Source organism: Aethina tumida, chromosome 5, assembly GCF_024364675.1.
Source record: "Aethina tumida isolate Nest 87 chromosome 5, icAetTumi1.1, whole genome shotgun sequence".
In the NCBI taxonomy this organism is placed as follows: domain Eukaryota; kingdom Metazoa; phylum Arthropoda; class Insecta; order Coleoptera; family Nitidulidae; genus Aethina; species Aethina tumida.
In genome coordinates, this window is record NC_065439.1 from 24,667,827 (window position 1) to 24,686,004 (window position 18,178).

The 18,178-nt window shown below is 31.7% G+C and overlaps 1 protein-coding gene across 7 annotated transcripts; it reads right to left on the reverse strand.

The window, feature by feature from the left end:
• Nucleotides 1-667: 667 nt before the first annotated feature.
• Nucleotides 668-17,959, reverse strand: LOC109604569 (leucine-rich repeat flightless-interacting protein 2). 7 transcript variants are annotated; one of them, XM_049968281.1, is made up of 8 exons: nt 17,647-17,959; nt 15,996-16,130; nt 4,876-5,166; nt 4,175-4,284; nt 3,561-3,841; nt 3,346-3,507; nt 3,103-3,287; nt 668-1,958 (listed from the first exon to the last, which is right to left on the reverse strand). In XM_049968281.1, the coding sequence occupies exons 2-8, from the start codon at nt 16,074-16,076 to the stop codon at nt 1,848-1,850; spliced, it is 1,221 nt and encodes a 406-aa protein (XP_049824238.1). In that variant the 5' UTR covers nt 16,077-16,130; nt 17,647-17,959; the 3' UTR covers nt 668-1,847. The 7 variants fall into 7 exon arrangements, with proteins under 7 accessions (XP_049824238.1, XP_049824236.1, XP_049824239.1 ...); XM_049968279.1 differs by lacking the exons at nt 15,996-16,130; nt 17,647-17,959 and adding exons at nt 2,667-2,743; nt 5,857-6,451; XM_049968280.1 differs by lacking the exons at nt 15,996-16,130; nt 17,647-17,959 and adding exons at nt 2,303-2,422; nt 5,857-6,450 and having other exon boundaries at nt 1,833-1,958.
• Nucleotides 17,960-18,178: the final 219 nt, after the last annotated feature.

Below are 18,178 nucleotides of genomic sequence, written 5' to 3' on the forward strand. Positions count from 1 at the left end.
AAATAATCTTAATAGTTAAAATATTTTTTAATAACTCTATATCTTGAAAAAATTAAATATTTAATTAAACTGGATAAATTAGATTATTAAAATTATTATTAATTATTTAAAATTAAACATTTATAACTGCAATAATATTCCAAAAATTTGTAATAACAATAATTTTAAAGTAATATTTGAAGCAAGTGGCAAAATAACGAATTAATCAAAAATTTCATATTTTATTTTAAATAATCTTGAAATCTTAAAATCTGCTAAAAATTAGATAAAAATAAAATTTTTTAAATTATATTGCAATAATTTATTAATAAATATATTATTAGCACTATTTTATATAATTTTGATTATGTAAAATGTTAAATCGTCTTAAATTTGTTGTATTTTTAAAATTCAAAATTTTTTAATTTAAAAATTAAAATATTTTAAAAAATTATCAACATCAAAAATATTATAATAATAAATTACTTACAAGTAGTATTATTTTAAATAAGCTTGATAATATAATTAAAATTTATTAATGTTTAAAACTTTTGAATTAAAAATTAATTATCAACTTTAAAATAAATTTAAATTGATAAAGTAAAAATTAAAATATTAAAAGAATAAAAAATTAAATTTAATAATTCATAATAATAAATTATTCATCAGTAAATAAAAATAAAACAAAGTTTTTATAAATTAGTTTATTTTTTACCTTTTACCAAATGATTATTGATGTATAAACAGAAATCACATATTTCATATGTACATATAAATTTAAGCGTTACTTTACAATTGCTGTTACAATTTGAAAAAATAAGCGATAAAATCACAAAATGACTTTATAAAATACAACAAAATATGGTCTACTCTTAATTTATGTTCATTTTCTTTACCTTTCATTATAATGAAAGTAGTAATTTGTTCGCGTCTGAGTATAAGAAAAAGAAGGTAAAAAAAATAACATAAATAATTATATGGAATAATTTGATGCTAGTGGTGTTTTAGTAAAAAACTATTGAGCCAGTAGGAATATTTCCTACAATCATTGTACAGAATGCAGCAAAATTTTCGAACGAAAATGGCTCATTTACGTTTAGAGTGGCGTGCCAGTCCAAAGTTTATCTGGCATAATTTTGCAACAATCTGTAAAAGTATTTAATTAGCAAAGAAAGCTCTTAAGAAACGTCCAAACCGTCAAATACCTAATTCGACCATTCACACATTTCACAAATTGATATATTGGTATAAATACTCAATCCTGAGACAAAATACACATATTTACAAAAAAGAAATAGTCCTATAATCTAAACAAATAAATACAGTATATTGACAAATCTCATTTATGAAACACGAAATAAATAAATGTGGATTGTTTAAAACAATTATTTACTATTCAACACTTTTAATTGATGTAGAATGTACTCACTGATTAATTACTGGGCTACACATTTAGGCACTGATTCATTAAAAAAGCTGTGATCAATATCATATGATCCTACAGTGTATTCCGTATTTCTGGAGTGTCTAGGCATTTAAAATAGTTTCAATTTAGTACTGATAATATTTTAAATGGAACCCACTTGGCTATAGAAACACGAAACAGTCCTGCACATGTCCTATTATGCACAATTATTTACTATTAACAAAAAATATACCTTTCGCGTAACTATATAAAAATGAACGGTTAAAACACATTAAAACGTATCTATTCACAATTAAAATAAATTAAAAATATTGTTTAGTTAAAAAAAGTTATGACTATCCTCGTTCATATGCTGAAATTTTTTCCACCTCACTTTTTAACTCGACGGGACCGCAACGTAAACAATAACAGATCCTGAGAGCAACTAGGTCCTGGAGGACTGTCAAAGTTCTTTCAAGAGCGCCGATTTTGCGTTTTTCAATTTGTCTAGTCGCTTCAGCAGATGCGTGTTGGACGTCTCTAGTTCTTCGGCTCTTGACATTGCTTCTCTGGCCTACAAAGTGAACGAACACAAAAACAATTAGGACAGGTTTTATTATTGTATCTGGCAAGCCTACATACAAAAGCCTGTGAGCTGGGGGGATAGTTTATTTATTGGGTTCCAAAAATTATAAATTAACATGCACAAAGCAATGTACAAAATTATTAAATAATATCTATAACAATGTATGATAATCCAGTTACATTTTTTAATTAAAAAAATGTTTATACATTGTGGTGTGAACTAAATGCACATGTCACTAATTAATTAACACCAAAATGTATAAAAAATGACAACACCTTTATGTAGTTTTTAGTATTGTTATCACAAAGGGTAACTAATTGATCAAATCCTACATTACAACAACTTTATTGCACTCCAGTGGACTCTCGTCGGTTCATCAGGCGTTTTTGTTGTCTCAGAAGAGCCTCGTTTGTGGCTTCTTTCAGCTGCAGTAGCTCGTTTAGTTTATTCACCTGAACCATATACAGGTTTTACGTTTCATATAATATACGAGAGCTCGAGAGAATGAGAAGTAAGGGTGTTTTAGGGCCATTCAACTTTATTACTGAGCTAGTAAATGATTATTAACTCAGAAATAACCAACACCCTTATAATGTTCGTCATAAATATTTAATCAAGCGACATTTAACAAGTTGAATTTGACGAAACAAAAGCAAAACAATAAGGTATAAAAAAGCTGGTTTTGATGTTATTTACCAAGAGTCTGAGTCGTTGTCGATTGAATCTGATTGTGAGTCTATTTCGACATTAGAATTAGATTCTGTCAAAGAGTCCTGAAATTTGCAAAATAATAAAAAAATAAGCAACTACTTCTAACAGGTAAAAATGCAACTAGTACCAAGGATTCAGGTTAATTAAGATCAGGCACTAACATGTTAAAGTATTAATAATAGGTTTATTGCCAATGAAATTTTGTAACAATAAATAAGACTGGAACTAAAAGGAATATAACAGCCAATAATAAATAATAATATCACATCTATACAGTAACATAATGTCATTCATATTAAAAGAACATGATTGTCACCAGTGATAATAAAAATAAAAAATCAATTCTAAAGAAATCATGTTCTTTCACCCATTCAACACCTAGTATAAGTGTCTAAGCTTGCAGCATAGTGCTAGTACACACCTCTCTCTGCAATTTGCGTTTCTCCGATTTTAGAGCCTCCTCGGATTGTTCGGAAATCTCGGCGGCGGTCTTGTACCGTATCACCTGACTTTCAAGCCGCGCCACCGTCGCCTGCAGCGTCGCAACGTCCTGCTCCGCCTTCTGGGCTCTGAACTTCCAATCGGCCAGCTGTTTGCTCGCCTCTCCTAATATTCAACGACGACAATTAAATTAAGTTCATTGTATGGGAGTACTTGTACTTACTTTGGAGATCGTCGGTGTCATAGTCCGACAGCGGTCCGTTGAGGCTTCCGGCCGCACTGGACTTTCGCCGTTTACTCCTTTCCTCCTCTAATTCTAATTTTAAGTGACTAATTTGATCTTGGAGCTCCGTCTTCTCCTTGGCGAACCTCTCTAACCGCACATCTGGAACAACAAAATTCAACAACTACACTCACTCTAGGGAGGGACATTCGTACCTAAACTGCCGTCACCCGCCTCCCTGAGCAGCTGGGCGTTCTCGGCGGTGACGAGGGCCTTTCGGGGCGTCGTGGCGCCTTCCTCGTCCGGCGGCGAGTCCTCACCCACTATCACCAGGCCCTTTTCGGCAATAAGCCGGTCGCGTTCCTCCAGCTCGTACCTCGTCACCGCCAGGTCGTCCTTCAGCTTGCCGCACACCCTCTTCAGCTGTTCGTGCTCCCGGCACTTGTCGCGGTGTTCGCGTCGCAGCTGCGAGTGTTCCTCTTCCAATTCTTCTAACCTATTAGGGCAGAATGACACCAGAATTAATTTTTTATCTTGATTTGTGTATTTTGTGCATGATTAATCCAATATTGACATAAAAACCGACTAGTACAACAAAATATTGAGTCTAGATCAAATGTTAAAGAGAAAGCCTCTTTACCTTGGCCATATACAGTATGTGTATGATGACTTAGTCCAATGCAATAATACAACAGCTTTAATTTATTGTTTGTGACTCATCTCACTTTCTATATACATATAGTATATGGAAGCTCATTAAAAATAACGTATATGCTAATGATTAAATGTGGCAATATATAAACTCATCTTTTGGAAGTTAATTACTCACCTATCTTTCAAAAGTTCCAGTTGATATGTTTGAGCAGATTTATCGTTATCCAATTGAGCGTTTGCGATCATCGCCTTCCGAAACTTCTCCTCGAGTTCCTTCATCTCATTCTGGAAATTTAATTGGGTTAGAATCACGTTGTTCTGCATTTTATTTGCCACAATTAACGTAAACCACTATTTAAACTAATACGGTTTGAGTGATCGAATGAATCAAATAATTGGCAGTGTAGTTGATTAATTATGCAACTTGGGTATAAATAAATCTTTGTAGTAGTTGTTGCTAAAAAAAGTATTTAATCGTTCATATTGTCATTTGATACCAAAATAAACCATTGAGAGTGATACAATTTGTTAAAAATATCCTTGAACACTTTATCAACTTACAAGAAATGGTTTTGGAATATAACAATAAATAATGTGGGTCGTGTTTTAATTATTTAATGAGCAAAATACACTCGCCAATTTATTACCCAATTTTGAGGCCATCAATTTATTACAAAAATGCTGAAAGATGATGGTAACTTTTGATATACATTACATATACAGTGTGGGCCACTTCAAATTCTGCATTTTTTGTCCGATTTTAATCAACTTTTTTTTCCATTGTAAAGCAAGAAAATATGTACTTAAAGACAAAATGTTATGTAATTGTGTAAGTTTCTTGATTTAATGATTAAAGGCTACTTAATCGTTTCTTACCCTGATGTCCCTGAGAGTCGCGCCGCCACCGTCCTCCAGCGAGTCCTCGCTGCTGCGTCGCGACGACAGGTACCGGTGGTTGGCGACGACCGCGGCGCCCGCCCCTACGACGGCCGGTCGCGAGGCGGCGATCCTCGCACCGGCCGCCCCCACGGGATCGGACGCGGCCAGCATGTCGAACTGCCGGTCGGCGTTCTCCTCCTGCTCCTTCTGCTGCCGTTCCAGCTCCCGCATCCTGATCTCTCGGGCCTCGGCGCGTGCCTGGCGCTTGGCGAACAGCCGCGCCTCCGCCTAGAATTTGAAAACATCGTTATTTGGTGGCCGAGAAGTACTGAGATGTTACCGACATAAAAATTAATGTCTCCGGTTGTTTAGGTACTGTTAATTTGGACAAAATTAAATTTAGTCGTGTTATCGTTTACTTACTAGGCAATTTAACATTTCTTGCATGCCTGTTGACAAGATATCTCGACAGTTGCTCATAATTTGATGTATCTTGACTTCAATCACTGGAGACAATTATGTCAATTTTTGATAACCGACTTTGATTTAAAAAAAAAAACTGAATATTAATGGTAACTTTGCTGTCGCAGTTTAAGATAAATTTATTTTAATTGCAATTTAGGCCATGAAAATTACAATAAATTTGTAAATTGCATTGATTAAAGTTTTAAAATTGTTTATTTCAATTGTTGGGTTCAAAATATTTGTCCTGATAACAAACGTTGTACTTTAAATAAGCGTCATCTAAAGGTGATGTCAATATTTATCAAGATAATCAAACATTAATATCTGGAATATAACTGGATAATCTTTGGCCTTATGATCGGTAATATAAAATGCAAGTTAATCCTAAATATTTTTCATCAGTTTCACTAATAGCATCACCCCGAAAGTCCGAGAAATCTAAATGGCAATTCCGTCCTTGACTTACAATCTTATCAGCAAGAAAAAACCTAATATTATTATTCGACTACATACATTATCGTTTTCTTTTTGTAAAATATGTGCAATTATATCCTCATGATGTACTTGATGAGAACTTAGAGTTTCGACATGATCACTGGATTCAGTACAGGTCACACCGTCCAGTTGCACCAGGTTGTTGTTCAACTCCGAACTGCCCTTAACTTTAGGCACACCATCAGAACCGTCCAAACTGTCACAATAATCACTATTGCTATTATCGGAATGTGAATCCTTCGTCCTTAAACGGTCGCACTCCAAACTGTCGTCACTGTGCTTGTCGTTGTCGGAATTGTCCGCCTCATCGGCGGCCACGGCGACTCCCTGCCGCCCTTCGTTCTCGCCCTTATCCATTTTATCCGCGAACCCAGCCCAAAAACGCACCGAACCCAAAAAACAATTTCACCAATGTGTCTCGATTACGGTCGGAACACTCGAAACGCGTTTGATAAGCGAAAACAGTTCGATCACGTGGCATCGGTGAACGTTACTTACTCGCCGTTTTCCGTCAGTGGCCGCACGGCTAGAAAAAAATTTTGCCGGGTCTTTATACGACTCATTTTTGCGTATCTTGATAAGGCAAGGAGACATGCGATAAGGATGCAACGTCCCCAGGAATCCGTTCGATTTATCTGCATATTGTGTCGGATAAAATTGACATTACTTCCTGTGATATTTTTTGTTGTTCCAGCCAAATTATATTGAAATGTGCAGTCTCCACTCCCAACGCACTTAATGCCTATTAGCGTTTAATTAAAAACTCGTAAAACTAATCAATTTGTAACATAGGTGTGCTTTACACGTTCAAATAATGCCCGAGCTGCTGATGCATTAAAATACAGTTTGGAAGCGTTTAACCAGTTAATGATTTTAAATAATGCCAATCATCCAATTCAGCAGACCATTAAGCCTCGTTTATGGCACCTGCATTTATTCCAAAAAAATGTTTGACCGTGTTTTTAATTTGTGGAATATTTGTGATGATGCAAGGCTTGACATCATCGTTTAAGAGAATGAGTCAAGGGATCACATTTTTAAAGTCAACGTAAATAAAATGAAATTTATTATGGGTATATCACAAGAATGTTTACGGCTTGTACAACAGACACACTGCTAAAATAAACAATCAATGCCAAACAACCAATGTTTTGTAGATATAAATCCCTACAATTGTTTAACACGTAGAAAAAACATCTTATCGAACGACAGAAGTGTACGGAAATGTCGTTTTATCTGCAAATACGGTTTTCCTGTTACTAAATTGACAAAATATTTGTAACAGATAACGGTCAAATATAAAACAATACAACAACAAGGACCTCAGAAGTTCTTAAGTGATAATCGGTAAGTACCAGACGTAGCAGACATCGAAATCCTTGAAAGATTATTTTTTAAACATCTTAATTTAGGACAGTAGACATTTTCGTTTGGTCGCAAGTGCACATGCAGAAATTGAATCTAAATATATAAAGCAGACACACATTTGCCCGTTTACTACTGACCTATCCATCGGCAAAATTTATTTTTGTGCCTGTTTTCTTTCAGAAGCGAAAAATAGCCACCTGAATATTTGTGCTGGTACAGTTTTATATAAGAGATTTTCAACTAATTCACTTTTTACCGTTTGATGTAACAAATAACATTTATTAGAATTCAACAAAAGTATTAAATGTCTTGTTAATTAAAAATGTAAACATTAAAATATTACATTAGAGCAATTAATAAAAACATTTTTTATACTCATTTTATGATTAATTTATGGAATATTTATGTATAAATAATAAATTGACACGTACGGAAATAATTATTATATTGGAAATTTATTGTAATATTGTGGGAATAATATATTATTGTACTGTTTCTACTTCATAAATATTAACATAATTTTATGCTCTTTTTATATTTATTTTATCAGATAAATTACTTTTAATAAATGCAAAATAATAAATACGTATAACAATTGAACAAGGTATTATCCTTGAGTAAAATGATTTTATATTAATTATTTTAGCAGATAATATTATTAAATAAGAATATATTAAATATGATAAGAATTATTTTAATTTTTAGCAGAAATATTTGGGAAAATACTCAAAAAAGTTGAAAATATTACAAATATAAACAAATACCAAATGAGAACTTCACAAGAATGAACATTATTTTTAACTCATTCATTTTATACTGTTTAAAGTAATAAATAAAATTTATTCAATTAAAAAAAAAATACAATTATGTTTGAATATTGACAAGATATCTATTTGGAATAAAATTGTTGCATATTAAAAACAAGACACACAAAAGAGTAGAAAATATTAAAAATGTAAGAAAACTTCAATTCATTCATTTTTGACTGTTTGATGTCACAAATAACAAAATTTGTTAAACTAAAAGGAAAATTATAAATATGTTTGATAACTGACACGACATCAACTTGAAATAAAATAATTTCATATTAAAAATAAGAATTATTTTAGTTTATATCAGGAATATTTTGGGAAAATACACAAAAAAAATAGAAAATATTAATAATATAAGAAAACTCCAAAGGAGAACTTCACAAGAATTAACATAATCTTAATTCATTCATTTTAGACTGTTTGATATCATAAATAATAAAATTTGTTAAACTAAAAGAAAAATTACAAATATGTTTGATAACTGACACGACATCAATTTGAAATAAAATTATTTCATGTTAAAAATAAAAATTATTTTAGTTTATATCAGGAATATTTGTGAAAATGCACAAAAAAATAGAAAATACTAAAAATATAACAAAACTCCAAAGGAGAACTTCACAAGAATTAATATAATCTTAATTTATTCATTTTAGACTGTTTGAAGTCACAAATAACAAAATTTGTTAAACTAAAAGAAAACTCACAAATATGTTTGATAACTGACACGACATCAATTTGAAATAAAGTTATTTCATATTAAAAATAAGAATTATTTATTATTATATCAGGAATATTTGGGAAAATACACAAAAAAATAGAAAATATTAAAAATATAAGAAACTAACAAAGGAGAACTTCACAAGAATTAACATAATTTTAACTCACTCAATTTGGACTGTTTGATGTCATAAATAACAAATTTTATTGAATTAAAAGAAATATATTTGGTAATTCACAAAATGTCATCTTTATTAAAAATAAGAATTATTTTAGATTATGGCAGAAACCGGTAAAATATATAAAAAACAAAATATTTAACGTATAAGAAACTATGAAATGTTTATTAATTAGTATTCAATTAATCACATTAAATATGAAGTGGACAATTAATATAAATACTATTTTTTATATTTAATTTATGCTTATTTTATGGAATATTATTTATGGGTAATACATAATTTTACACTATATGGAAGTAATAATTCAATTAGCAACGATTGTCAATATTTTCCCCAGACCAATTAGGAATTCAATAATGCGAATAGTCAGGAGGCTAAACAAAATTGACAGCAAAAATATTATATTAGGTTTCTATAACAATTAACTTAATTTAAAATACCTTCTTTCATTTCATTTATGACGAAATGTAAGTGTAACACTTTCACAGTAAAAACTCGATTGTTTAAACAAAGTCACCTGCTCAAATCGATGATGAATATGGGAAACTTACATTTTTCTTGCACTTTGACACCGTGGTCACGATAAGCACGTGCGGCTTCTTGTTTTCCTGCAAACAATCGCTGATGCACGGCGTCTTGGCGAAACCCGCCAGCGACGCCCAACTCGCCACCCGTTCCATCTTCGGCAACACCATGATGCTGATCACGGAACGGCGGTCCGCCAACACCACCATGTGACCGTGTGATAAGACACGCGACCACGTCAACGACGGCGTCAAAATTACAGAACAAACTCAACGGAACGTGCCACTTTTTCCGTTTTCGAACGAACACAATTAGCTGGCGGATTGTTGTTGCCTGTTCGTAGCACGATTTTCAGTGTGTCCGGTATTCGGGGAACGTGGCGGAAGATGCGACCGGGAGAGGCCGGTGCAAAAGACTGAGCCGATCGGTATGCAACTATTCATAAATACCTTCTCGAGAGATGCGGCCATAGGACCCTCCTGAGACGCGAGTTCATCGCCCAAAAATCCACAGATATCGCTCGAAACTAGACGGATTTCTCGCCACGTAAATGGACTCAAAAATTTCATCAAAATTCAGCACAGCTGCGTTGCTTTGTCAATTTATATTACGTAGTACAATTACTAATACTAAATAAATAAAAAAAGTTCATTTTTGAAAGCAGGTTAATTTTATATAATACATTTACCAGAAAAAATATAAATAACCTAATTAAAACGCAAAATAATTAAATGTGACTTAATTAAGATAAGAGAACTTCAAATATTTGGGTAACATTTTATATATAGACAACAATAATGATGATAACTATATGATAATCGTTTAATTTCTATTTAGTTGTGTTCTGTGTATACAACAGGTAAGTTATTGTATGGTTAAAATTACATATTTATTAATAAAACAAATATATTTTAATATAACGTTATAAACCGATAATTTTCGTATTCCCACAAAATTTGTCTACAATAATATATTATGCCATAACTCTCTAAGAAAATAATAATTCTAATCATTAGAAGTCGATACTTATCTGAATAATTATCATTTTTTATAATAATAATTATTGTAATAATTATGTAAAGAAGAACATAAATTTCTTGAAATATAAGGAAATATTGCAATATTCTCAAAATTAAATTTATTCAGTATATTTTGTGTGGGTATAAAATTTATATAGATATTATATAATAAAAAAAAATATGAATTAATGAAAAAAAATTGTTTTTTTCCAAAATTTTGTCTGAAATAATTTAATGAATTATTGAAAAATATTTTCTTTTCCAACTATTTTTCAGAATTAAATTTATATATTATATATAATAAATAAAAAAGAATTTCCATTTCCCCCCTCATTTTTTATCACAAATCTATTTTTAGTTTATTTATTAACGACTCAAAAAACTTAGTAAACCTTCATTATTTATTTTTGCTTTGATAATTATAAATTAATGAACAAAAATGTTGTATTTTTTCATAATTTTGTATAAAAAAATCTATTGAATTATTTACAGGAAAATATTTGAAAAATATTTTCTTATCCTAGATTACAATTACATTTTTTTTCAAAATTAAATTTATTCCATATACTTTGGTTGGGTACAAAATTTATATAGATAATAAATTAAAACAATTCCTATGAAATTTTCCTCATTTTTTATTTCATATCTATTTTTAAGTTTAATTATTAACCATTGAAAAAGCTTAATGATACTGATCTATTATTTATTTTTGCTTTCATGATTAAAAATTATTATTATTTATTGTCTGTATTATTTTATTTCCTTCATTATTTATTTTTACTTTCACACTGATAATTTTTTTAAATTAAATTTATTCACTATATTTTGGTTGGATATAAAATTTATATAGACATTATATAGTAAATAAAAAAGAATTCCTCATTTCTTATCACAAATCTATTTTTAAATATATTTGTTACCCTGAAATGACGTTGATTAAAAAGCTTTTAAATATCTATTATTATTAGTTGTCTATATTATTTCATTTCATTTATTATTTATTTTTGCTTTGATTATCTATTGATGAACAAGAAATTTTTTCCCATAATTTTGTCTAAAATAATTATTAAATTATACACAAGGAAACAAATGAAAAATATTTTCTTATCCTAAATTACGATATATTCTGTTGTTTACATTGAAGCACTAAGTGATTTTCTTAATTTCTCTATTATACTTAAAATTCTCAGAGGATTAATTGCCATTTAATTCTTATTTAAATCGACTACAACCGACACTAACGGTGATGGTTAATGTATCAGTAATGAGGCATGACTTATATTGAATAAGCAACCTATAATTGGTCAGTCAAATTGAAAATATGCAATTAGTAACCAATAGTTGAGTTATAAATGTTATTTTTTTAAAATAATAGGCAATTAAGCATAATTAACTTAACTGAAAACAAAAAATTAAGATAAAATAATTGCTTTATTGCACGATAAATATGCAATAGGTATGTTAACCCGCAAACAACAAATGGTGTACATAAAGAAACTGTATTAACAACCATGATAAATTAAACACAGTTTACATTGTAGCCACAAAAGGACCAAAAATTAAAGCTTATGCATTAATGGCACCATTGATTGTCAGTTATAAAAGACTATATAACATCCGTGTCGCCATTTTCATAGCAATTAAATTCCATTCGCACTTCCGAAACGGCTACGTGACCAATAAACATGTCGTTAGCGGAGGTTGTCGGACACGAAAATGCTCGTGTATCGTAATTGAAAGCAAGCAACTCCGGTACCGACTGCGGAATATTAAGAGCCGCACAAAAGAACAATTAAATGGGTCGCGACCGGTCCGACCACTCAACCTCCAATCACACAGTAATTTGCGGATGTTCATTATCCAATTAATTCGAAAAAATAATTAGATTTGCCGGAGAACGTAACTAAAATGATACAACAGTAAGTGCTTCACCTCTGCCTCGTATGTCTATGGGAAACGGGGTGACGTCACGGCGTCGAGACGCATCGGTGTCGCTGGCACGGAAGTAACCCAACCCCCTGCGAGAGCAGGCGTCCCCCAGTCACGCGCCAGACGTCTGAAACATGCCGTGGTCGAAAAAAAAACGACGACCTTTGGCAAACTTGTTTCGCTTGCGAACACTGAAGCCGAAAGGGGGTAATAAATGGGTGCAAGGAAAATCGATTTGATTAGTCTGCGGTCACAATGCAGTTGGTGAACGAGAGGGCGGAACGAATAGAAAGTACTCCCGGTGTAATTAGCCACACACACGCTGAAAGTGCACGCGAAAATATCAGAATAATTGCCCTCAAATGGAGGTCTCAAGCGTACACCCCCTATTTTATTGCAAGAGAAACAAAAAAATATACAAAATTTGTACAGTGCTTAAAAGTCCAGTGGAGTCCTTGTATCACCAGATATAGGGTTTATAACATATTTTTCTTAATGTATATTGTAACAACAAATTTTATTTACAATTTTTCCATGCATCTCTAACAACAAAATAAAAATTGGTGGTTAAACTATAACCAAATAACCCTGTACAAAAGAATAAACCTTACGAAAAAGACGTGTCCTATTTGGCCGCTGCAGCCCAACTCGGGAACACCGATTTAGACGCTGCAGCAACAATTTCTGGCAACAATTCCAAAATAATTAAAACATACGACCCGGTTTTGTCGAGCCCACAGCTATAATTTTACAATCAACATATAAACATAAATCCCCTCCTGGAAAATTAATGGTTTCTCGGACGAGATGTCAGCATTGATGAACGTTTTTATTTTCGAAACGCCCTGACAATATACGACGGGCACGCATCCGAACGGCCAATACACACACACACACGCACACCTCGGCGATACGGATTTAGAAGCGATTTTCTCGGTGTGTACGTGTGCATCAAAATAGAACGTCTCCCAACCCTAATAAATTAGATATTGAGATTACGCGACTAAGAGGACGACCAACTGTACCATTTTTTCGATCTGCACTTAATTAGTACAAGTTTTACCTGGCAATAATTAATTTTGTATTAGATTAATTGGTCAATGTTTGCTGCTAATTGGCTATCAATATCACCAACATTATGTCGATCTAATTAAAATTTCAACAACAAAAGACACATAATTGTAGCTAGTTAATAAAATACACACATTTTAAGCAAAATTAGTCAATCAACAAAATTTCGACTAATCAGCACATTTTTTCACATAATTTTACATAAATTTTAATATAAATCAGAATTCATATTAATTAAAACATGAACAGAATATTAGTTTCCTAAATATGGCAACAACAAACAAAATTTCGACAAATTAGTAACGTACCACATTTTCTCCCATAATTGTACCTAACTTTTGATGTAAATCATTATTCATATTAATTTATTGAATTATACACAAGAACACATCTGAAAAAAATTTTCTTATCTTAAAATTACACTGATAATTTTTTTCAAAATAAATTTAATCAATATATTTTGGTTGGATATAAAATTTACATAGATCTTATATAAAAAATAAAAAAGGATTCCTATGAAGTTTTCCTCATTCCTTATCACAAATATATTTTTAAGTTTAATAGTAAATCATTCAGACAACTCAAAGCTTTAATTTGTTATCTGTATTATTTAATTTCATTCATTAATTATTTTTGCTTTCATGTTTAAAAATTAATGAAGGAGAAATTTTATATTTTCAGTTTCCTGAAAATGGGAACATCAACAAAATTTCGACTAATTAGTAACGTACCTCAATTTTTTTAATAATTCCATCTAAATTTTAATAAAAATCAGAATTCATATTAAGGAAATACCAACTGGAAATTAGATTTAAATAAATTTTGATCGTGTTATCGACAAAATGTTTAGTAAGAGCAGAACATCAGTTTCCTGAAAATGGGAACATCAATAAAACTTCGACTAATTAGTAACTAACGTATCTAATTTTATTGATAATTCCATCTAAATGTTAATATTAATCAGAAATCGTATTAATTTTATAGAAAAACCAACTGGAAATTATATTTAAATAAACTTTTATCGGTTTATCGACAACATTCCTAATATTATTAAAATACCAGTTCCTTGAAAGTGGCAAAATCAGAAAAATTCCAACTAATTACTCTTCAACTCTTTCGAAACAAACCAAATTAAAAGTAACGTTTGAAATTTCACCACGGAGATTGATTATTGCCATTTAACTCAACCGCTTCCCCAGTTTCTAAAATTAAATTAGGGGAACGGAATGTTATAAATAACCGGGTGTACGTAACGTTATCAAATGTTACCGGTGACGAACGACAAGAAAGGTATTACCCAATGCCGTTTCCGGCTTCGATCAACTTCACCATCCGGCAGTCCGATCTGCACGCGCCTCTATTTCTGGAAACCGGATAAGAATCTACACCGAAGATCGTTTCGTAGACATCCTAATTAATTACGTTTAATTACCTCACATTGTACACATTGTTAGTGGTTCAGCACGTTTTCTTTTCTTATCGACATATGATATTATGTTTGTCAGCAATATGTTGAATAATGGGTTTCGATTCATCAAGATATATTGATTTATCAATTTTTTTTTTCAAATTTTAGTTGTAAGGAACAATTATAGGAAGACTTGACGATTTCAAGTTAGTTCATCTGTCTTCTTTAATTAATTCTTTAATTATATTTAGAAAATAATAAATTAAATTAAATTAAACAACCCTGTAGTTTTTAAATTAAAATTTTTATTATTAAATTTATGGTTGTTTCCATTTCTAAGTGAAACAATTATTGTTAATTAATAGTTTTTCCTTAAATTTGAACAAGAACATTCCCTATTAAATCAAACATTGATAAAACTTGAATAGAACAATTTTAAATTTATATCTTCATGTTTCGTAGAAAAATTCTAAACGAAACAATGGTCAATTCATATTGAATGATAAACGCAACATTATCACATCGATGGCTCATAGTTTAATAAATTTTTCCTAACAGTAAAATGTACCTTTACACCGTCAATCATGCATTCGGTTCAACAAATAGCATCCAAGAACCAAATAGAGTATAATTTAAAAATAGACATTGCTCCGGCCTTGGGTCCATATGCTCGATGTATTTGTACAGGTCATAATTAAAACCAATCGGTGCAGCATGTTACTACCGATTGAATAAAACAAATTTCATCCCAGAACAATGCGACCAGCACAAAACCAGAGGCGCAACAACACGCTTAATCTTCCTAGGCACGTTAATGCGAAGCCATACCGTCCACATTAACCCAACCCCAATGTCCAACGCGACCATACTGCATGGACATCGACGGAATCCCGGCGTGAGCCAAACGTTTCCTCGTATCCTCTCAGTGTTTGGTCTCAAAACAAATGCCCCCTTCGCCGCGGTGGAATTCCCCGCGGTATTCCCGTCGTGAGTCATTTTTCTCCCGTTCTATAATTAAATCGAGTCAAACGGACCACGGTGCCAAGATATGTGCGGAGGTAACCCAATAGCTCAGCCGAATTCCGATCGTTTCTAGTTGTGAATCTCCATGTGAACGACTTACCTCCTTGGCGATCTGGTCGAGGGCCTGGTCCTCGGCCGAGGACTTGACCGCGAGCCGTCTCCGGCCACCGACGCCGTCCATGGCGCCGCCACTTGGGACGCGATACCGACGACCCTCCCGCTTCTGCTACGCCACCTGGACAACACATATATACACATGACACGCGTGACAACACAATACTTATGCACAAGAAGCTTGTACATTGACACGTTAAGGCGACATACTAAGTTAACAACAATTTACACTCTTATTGAATATTGGAAGTGATCCTATAAGAATACTAATATTGCCACAACAGCACAATTTATTAATATTAAATTAGTTACGTTAAACTTATACAAACAATTTAATTAGACAATTAATTACATTCCAGTTTTATACTTACACATCAGCAGAAATTCTTCAATGTAATAAAATAACTGTTTTTCTGAGATCATTTAATATTTTGTAATTGTAAGATAACATTAAAGAGATAGGGTCAAATTTCTTAATTTGCATATAACGTAACAATATCCGACTACAGATTTCCAATTTAAATTGTTGAATGTGTGAATTGTGTTATTCATAAATGTAAACACACTTTAAAATTTACAATGAAAAATATTTTAAGTTTAATATGATGTCACCTTAAAAAGGAAAATTCAAGTTCATTTAAATGTTTATATGATGGATGAAGACATTTATGTGCCTCACTCCCATCTATCAAATGGAGTTTGGCATGATGAAGGTTAATAACTATAATTCATCATAGTTTTGAAAAAAATATATTAATTTAAAGCTAAAAATGATAAATTAATAATAAAAATACTGTTTACTTATATAATTTATTAAAAATATCAATTGTATAAATCACACTGTCAACTTTAAAAATACTTAATGGCTAATTTCCTATGTTTAGAATAGAAACTGTGCCAAAATTGTCTGATGATTTTTCAATATTCCACTAAATTATCCAAATATAATGTTATATCCTAATCAAATAAATATGTTGACTGAAGTAAATTGTTTATATTATTGGATAATATTGTTATTATTATGAGGTAGACAAAAACTTCCCCTTGAATTTTGTTTATTTTTAATATTTTCATTCTGCCAAAAACATTAAATATGATACATCGAAAATTATAAAAAACTGACATTCTGGGGCACAATTTCTTGCAGAACATCCTATTTTTAATTCGTTTATTTGTTATGAAAACATATTGTAAGTTTAAGTAATTAAATAGCTGCTTCTGAAATCAACAAAACACCCACAACTGTTCAGACACTTGACATTTGTGAATCCCAACAAATAAATTGATTAGCATAATAAACTGGACTGCAGGGAATTGTCACAACACAGCTTCACACTCCGTTTTATTTTTAGAAGTGCAAAAAATTCCGATTCGGATTCTTTTATTTGAGTACAACGAAAATAGCATCGATTTCGAAAGATGGTCTAGTTAACACAAAAGAAACGGCCAATCTCGGCAAAATAACAGGCCCGCTGGTCAATTGAGGCGTCAAACAAATGAATAAATTGACCGTTGAAGAAGTAAACACGGTAAAAAGTAAACAAAATCGGTGCGATTGAGTGCATTAGCAGGTGGGTGTGTAATAAAATTGAATAACTGGCACCGTGCCACAATTCAAAAACCACCTAAATACTCACCGATATTCCAAAGCGATCATCTAATATCTTCCAGTTTATGAAACATTTCAATCGGCAATCTGAATCGCCTCCGATTGGAACAAAATCAATTTTTTATCGCGACCTTTCTCGGCACCGAGGGGTGTAACGTGAAATAACACGGGCACAATTGTTATCGCGGCCTCACAACAATTCCGAACGCGGCACCTATCACTTTGTTGACATCCACGGTCGATCGGCTCGTCTTATCGCACTTCTCTCGTATCAGATAAATGCGATTATATGCGAAAATCCACACATGTGTAAATCAGTGACGACATTTCTTTTTCGGTTCGCGATCAGTACTGCCAACCTTGCGATTTTCGCAAAAATACCCTAAAATGGATGCACACCTGTAAAATCATGGACGTGTCAAATGTATAGAAATATTTGATATTTAAATATTCGTTTTTTAATAAAACGTATTGCTAGCAAAATTATTATTTATGTCTTGTTTTATTTATTTTAATTTTAAGTCCAAAGGTACAGTTATCTATATTTTAAATTGAATAAA